This window comes from Borostomias antarcticus (assembly GCF_949987555.1).
Source record: "Borostomias antarcticus genome assembly, chromosome: 1".
NCBI lineage: Eukaryota > Metazoa > Chordata > Actinopteri > Stomiiformes > Stomiidae > Borostomias > Borostomias antarcticus.
In genome coordinates this window covers 50,202,749-50,209,186 of record NC_140234.1, presented here as the reverse complement: position 1 = coordinate 50,209,186, position 6,438 = coordinate 50,202,749, and the positions used below count along the sequence as shown (strand labels likewise).

The window sequence follows — 6,438 nt, the reverse complement described above, 5'->3', positions numbered from 1 at the left end:
ACGGAGGGGGTAGGAATCTGCAGGAAGGCTCTATTTACTTTCTTGGGTGACACAAGGTTGTGGGGTAGACTGTAAACACTAGGATGATGACATGATGTTACACACTCTTGTACAGTAGGTGGCGGTATGCATCTGTAAGCTGTTTGCGATCCGCCATAAACCCAAAGAAGAAGAAGATAGTCGCACTGTTGGGTCTTGGTCTGGGATCCTTCCCCAAAAATGTAAACCGTGGACCAGACCAACTGTTCCAATGCCACGTAATCTGCGAGTTCAGAAAGGCGCAGGGCAGAGGGCTGTCTGCAGCGCAACAGTCAGAGTGTGGAACTGAACGAGGGAAAACGGAGCCAAAGTATCTGACGGATTCCCTGGCAAAAACAGACTAAACGTCATTATTGTCGTGAATCGGTATGTAAAAATACTAGCTAACGCTATTTTAACAAACTAAATTATGTAGCTAACCAGGGCTCACCCAGTAAGGCTTGCTGCTGGATATAGGTTAGTGCTAGCATAGCTTAACTAGCACGTTATAGCTAGCCGGGTAAATTTAGGCTAACTAGCTGGTTTACTAATTTAGCTAACTTTAGTTATGTATGCACTGCTCACAAGTCAGAAGGATACACATATCAGGTGTAACGTTAACTTTGAGATTATTTAGGTAAGTAGCTAGCTAGCACTGGCACTAAGATGGTCAGCTACGAACGTATACCTACTCCAGCTAGTTTTCGAACTTTACTGGACTCGGGTAACGTAGCTAAAGTTAGCTAGCTAGCACTAGCTGGTAGTTTTAGCATAGTTAGTGCTAGCTGACGTTGTTAGCTAGTACGTTAACGTTGTCTAGCTACAAGATTCAAGAAGTTGAATTATAAGTGTTGTTCTTTGGTTCTGCGAGAGGATAGTTAAGATGATCCAATCTAGCTAGCTAGCCACCGATCTGATATACCGGGCAAAATAGGTTAACGTTAGCTAACGTTAGAAAAAATATTTAGCAACCATTGACATAGTAGCTAACAATAAATGTATTAACTCTTGACATTTCTTGAAGCAATGTTTGCCTAACGTTACTCACGACGGCTGTTAGCCCCATCTATGTCATTTGAATTTAAACCATACATCCATGATAAACCAGTGACGTTAAAACAGGCATACTGTAGATCCCGACAGCATGATTATTCGGTGTTTTGTCGTGTTAATTAAATACAACAGTATTCATGACCTAGCAATTCGAAGTATAAAAAAATCATATTAAGGCATACTGGATTGCATGTGTTGTTAAAAGGGACCAGTTACCACCAATCACTAGGTGAATCATAGTGTTGCCCAATGCGATTTGAACTAGTACTCCCAGGTCACTTGCCATCCTCAGTTGAGGTGACGTGTGTTTCAATTTGAGGTTAGGGGTAGGATGCTTATGATGGCTTAAAAGCCACTATAGCCTGAAGCAGGGCTGTTAAGAGACATTACTATGGAAATTATGCAAGACCTCACTTCCTTGCTTTCTCCCTGGGAGGGGCGTCTTAAGGATCCAGGCTATATTTAGTCCCATACTGGGGTAAGGAAGGACAGAGTTTTGTAGAATTACTCCACTAAGATCTTGGGTGATAGGTGTTAACATTACAGGCAAAACCTTGGCCTTACTGTGCGTGCGTGCACTGTCAATGATTGCTCAATATCTACATGTAGTAGGCTACACTTTTGAAGATATACACTTAGCTTGATTAACAGGTTGTTGGATGTTTTTCCTGTACACACAGCCTACGGTATATAACCCTGCTCATCTCAATAGAAAAAGAGAAGACACAATGATGGTGTCTTTAGAATAGGTTTCCTGGAGGCACTGGCTAAATACTGTTTAACTACCGGTTGGCTGTTCCAGGATTTGCCCAAGGCAGCCTATCAATCAATCAGTCTCTACTAGTAGGCTAATGTTTGAATACACATGCTTTTCGGCACCTCATTCCTTTTTGACATCATTAGCTAACAAAAAAAAAAAGTGATACCATCCTCAATGCCCTGTACTCAGATACTATGGCGACATTTGGCTTTGTTTCTGAGATTGTCTGGTATAAACGAGCACACTGATGAGTAGGAGAGGTGAGGATATTGTTCCGATGCTTTCATAAGCTTTTAAAATAACTAGCCATCATTATGTTCATATATTTTTGGTTTCCTTTAGTCACATTGGAGACAAATTCATATCTAGACTTGCATTTATACCACTTGTGGAATATAATTATTGTGATCTGTCTTTTTATCAGTGCTAACTCTTCTGACTAAAATCAACTCTTTCCACCCTTCATGTACAAAGGCATCAGCGTGTGGTGCAGGAGTGGACTACCTAACTGAATACCCAGAGGTGCTCCTCTGACCTCACCCACTGATCAGCCAAGCTGAGGGCCTGAGCCCACCACCCTGCAGCTTCCAGAGGCAGGACAGCCAGCCACCATGAGGCAGTTGAAGGGCAAGCCCAAGAAGGAGACGTCCAAGGACAAAAAGGAGCGCAAGGCGGCCATGCAGGAGGCGCGCCAGCAGGTGGCCACAGTGGTGGTGCCCACGCTGGCTGTAGTGGTGCTGCTCATTGTGGTTTTTGTCTACGTGGCCACCAGGCCCGGGGCCATCGAGTAGCTGGCCTTCAACTGGAGACCCAGAGGGGCCTTGTGTACACTACACTCCACCAATGACTACAGGCCTTGTTGGCTGAGAATTAGCTGCACCCAAAAGGATGACCCTAGCATCCATCTCCTGTGCCATCCCTGTCTTCATCCCCCATGGCCATCCTGTGGTCTCTCATACCCATACATTCATCCCTCTTTTTCCCTCTCCATCTCTCTTGTCTTTCTTTCTTTCTATCTCTCTCTCGGTCCACAGCTCAGAGGACCAGTTCACTCGCCATTCGTCTTAAAACAATGCATCCTCCCAAGTGCAGTTTTGCCATGAGAGAGAATTTGAGCAGCAAAACAATCAAAATTGAATGAAGAAGCCCTGTAGTGGCTTCACAGGTGCCTTTAGATGGATGGAGATATGTGGTGATTGTGGCCATTTTGGCTCAAGGGCAGAACTTCCATCCATCCATAATTATTGTAGGATCTCCTTCATTTTCTAATGGCAGTTGGATTTATATTGGCTCTGGTGCTGCTGGTGCTGTCAGAGTTTACCAAAGGACTATAAGTGCACAGTTTGCCAAGTTTGACCAGGGGATGTGTTCAATCAGGTGTTACGGTCAAAGCATTTAATTGTGACATCATTTAATCCATTGCATTGTTGAGCAATGTGATTTAAGATTAAAGTCACAATGTGAGTATTTTTAATCGCATTTACTAGTTTCTCTGGCCAGCGCTTGTTCAAGCCATGCATGTGGAATGTATAGATGTCTTTACGGGTGTCATCTCAACAAAGCTGAGAGCGTGGACGCAGAATCATGAGTGTTACCATTGAAGTGAATAAACAAATATGAAAATTTAGAAACAAGTGACATGAGGCAGTTTTATGGACCTATTATATATATATTGAATAAGGTAATCCAAAATAACGTTATGAACCCCATATCATTTATGTTGTATACCTTCTCTAGAAAATTGTTTAACTCTCTGACTGGTCTGGAATTAGGGATTTGGACTATCCAGCACTCATCTAATTGTCAATGCTCTTTAGCCAATGAATGTGTTCACATGTCAGTATCAGAAATTAAGCCAAACAAAGTTAAACATTTTATATTAGTCTGTATTCTGCTGGTCATATACCTGTACCAAGCAGGTTGGTAGCTACTGTACAACTGCCTGCTAAGGACTACATAGCACTTGTCAATCTGTACCGTCCAAAATAAGCCTAGACATGCGTTTGTGTGTGAGTGCGTCAAGCAGTTGCTTGTACATCTTAAGAGATGTTAATATGAGAAGAGTTTATTGGTCAAAGTTTGCCTTATATCACTGAGCTCTATTAGATCCCACTCTTTTTTGCCTCCATGGTAAATGGACTGCACTTATATAGCGCTTTTATCCAAAGCGCTTTACAATGGCCTCTCATTCACACACACATTCACCAATGGCAACAGCTGCCATGCAAGGTCATTGGGAGCATTTTGGGGTTCAGTGTCTTGCTCAAGGACACTTAGACATATGGACAGGAGAAGGCGGGATTCAAACTGCCGACCCTACAATCATTGCACGACCTTCTCTACCACTGAGCCACAGCTGCCATGCTGTGTGTATCTTGACAAGTACATTTATATACACAAAACAAATGTGTGATTAGAAAATGTACTCTAACATTACAGTTGGTCCTGTCAAAATCCAGTCAAAATGTTGAATGTGACTAGGTAGTGAATCCTTTTTGAATGTGACATACTGTAGGAATGTGTTCAGCAAAGAATGATGCAAATTTGTCACCCCGGGCAGAATGACACCATGTATTACCATCCAATTGCTACACACACTTTGTACAATTAAGTTATTGACAACCTTGACTCTGAATCAATTCTGTGCCGATGTGAAAATGTGCCTTATTACATTTGACAATGTCCCACTTCAGTTAATAAAGACTGAAAGACCATGTGTATGTGAGTCCTCTGTTTGATTCATTTCAAACCTTTATATTTGTGAAGCTCTGAGGTTTCCTTATCTAAAGTGATGAGTTTACACAGAGACACAAATCAACAAAACATGTATAATAATAAGTAAAAACAGTTACAGGTTGAAGTATATAGGTATAGAGCCATGGACTGAAGGAAGGACCTCAAGCTTTAGTATATGGAGCATCATGGAAAAAAGCAGCCCTTCCAAGTTCAGAATGCACTGGAGGAATCCTGAGAACAAGCCAATCATTAGATCGGGTAGCTGCCAAGGCTCCAGTCCAACAGAGATGAGATGTAAGGTGGAAGTTTACCAATAATGGCTTTGAAAATAAACAAATACCCGTGAAAGTTATGCCTTTTATCATCCAACCACAAACAAATATATTTGTACTCACTTACTCTCAATATGCAGGTCATTAGCAGTTGAAAGGTGGAGTCAATTATAATCAATAGTCCTGGCTCTAAAGAACAGAATAAATTAAGATTTGCTAGGATTTGGGACTAGTTTAAAGGAGTAGTGTTATGAAGGCTCAGAAATGATATGGATTAGCCAACTTAGTGTCTTTAAATTTAGTACAGGGCATGTTCCATCAGGTTCGCCTGTTGGAACAGGACAAGCCCCTGATGAGATTCCTATGGAGAGACCGCCCTACCGACGAACACCCTTCTATCTACCAGTGGGAAGTACTCCCCTTTGGTACCACGTGTAGCCCCTGCTGCGCGACCTTCGCACTGCAACGCCACGTCACCGAAGCCAGTGAACCAGGGGAGGATGTCTGCTACAGCGTAGAACGCTGCTTCTATGTAGACAATTGTCTGCAGAGTGTCGCCACGGAAGAGGAAGCCAGGGGACTGGTGATGAAGTTAAGAGCATTACTGGAGAAGGGAGGCTTCGAGCTCCGCCAGTGGGCCAGTAATAACCCCAATGTTCTTCGCCAGCTCCCGCAGGAGGCCAAGTCAGAGAGTAGTGAGACCTGGGTATCGCAGACCTCAGGGCAGGCTCACAAAATGACCTTGGGCCTCATCTGGTGTTTCAAGTCTGACACTCTACACTACAGACACAACCCAGTCGAGCCACGTCAGATAACCATGAGGAGCATTTACAGTACCCTTGCAAGCCAATATGACCCGCTAGGCTACATCTTACCCTTCACCACGACAGCTAAGGTGTTGGTCCGAGAGTTGTGGGCCCAGGAGAGGGGTTGGGATGACCCCCTGCCAGCTTACCTCGCCCAGAAGTGGAAGGAATGGGAGAAGGAACTCTCGCTGCTCCCTCAGATCACACTGAGCCGAAGCTACTTCCCGCCATCCGTCGATCTGAAGACCAGCCTCATCGACCTCCATGTCTTTTGCGACGCCTCTGAGGTAAGTAAGTAAGTAAGTAAGTAAGTAAGTTTTATTTATATAGCGCCTTTCACAGCACGAATGCACAAAGCGCTTTACAATACAAATAACACATAAAAAGGGAAGAAAGAGCGACATACAAAATACAATACATACAAAATACAAGGCAATTACGACATACAAAATACATTACAAGGCAGTTACAAAATACAGTACGAGGCAGTTACAGTTACCAGGGGAGGGGAGGGGGGAGGGAATTACCATACAGGCAGCCAGCCTCGACATGCAGCCATACAATCGGCGCGGCCAATAACCTGACAGCACTGTACTGTAATGAGAGAGGGGGGGGGGGGTGCGAAAGGAGGGGATGGGGTGGGGGAGGGCTGGGGAAGGGGTGGGTGCGTGTGGTGTGGTTTGTGTGTGTGTGTTTCTGAGTCCGTGAGTTCAGTCCATGTGTGTGTGTGTGTATGTGTATGCCTGAAGGCCTCTGGCCGAGGACTCTGACGGAATGTCTTAGCGATAACAGC

The 6,438-nt window shown here is 44.0% G+C and overlaps 1 protein-coding gene across 1 annotated transcript; it reads left to right on the top strand.

Moving 5' to 3' along the window:
* Positions 1-252: 252 nt before the first annotated feature.
* On the top strand, positions 253-4,533 carry smco4 (single-pass membrane protein with coiled-coil domains 4). Its single transcript, XM_084439994.1, has 2 exons — positions 253-405; positions 2,306-4,533. Exon 2 carries the CDS (start codon positions 2,443-2,445, stop codon positions 2,620-2,622), a length of 180 nt encoding a protein of 59 aa, XP_084296120.1. The 5' UTR covers positions 253-405; positions 2,306-2,442; the 3' UTR covers positions 2,623-4,533.
* Positions 4,534-6,438: the final 1,905 nt, after the last annotated feature.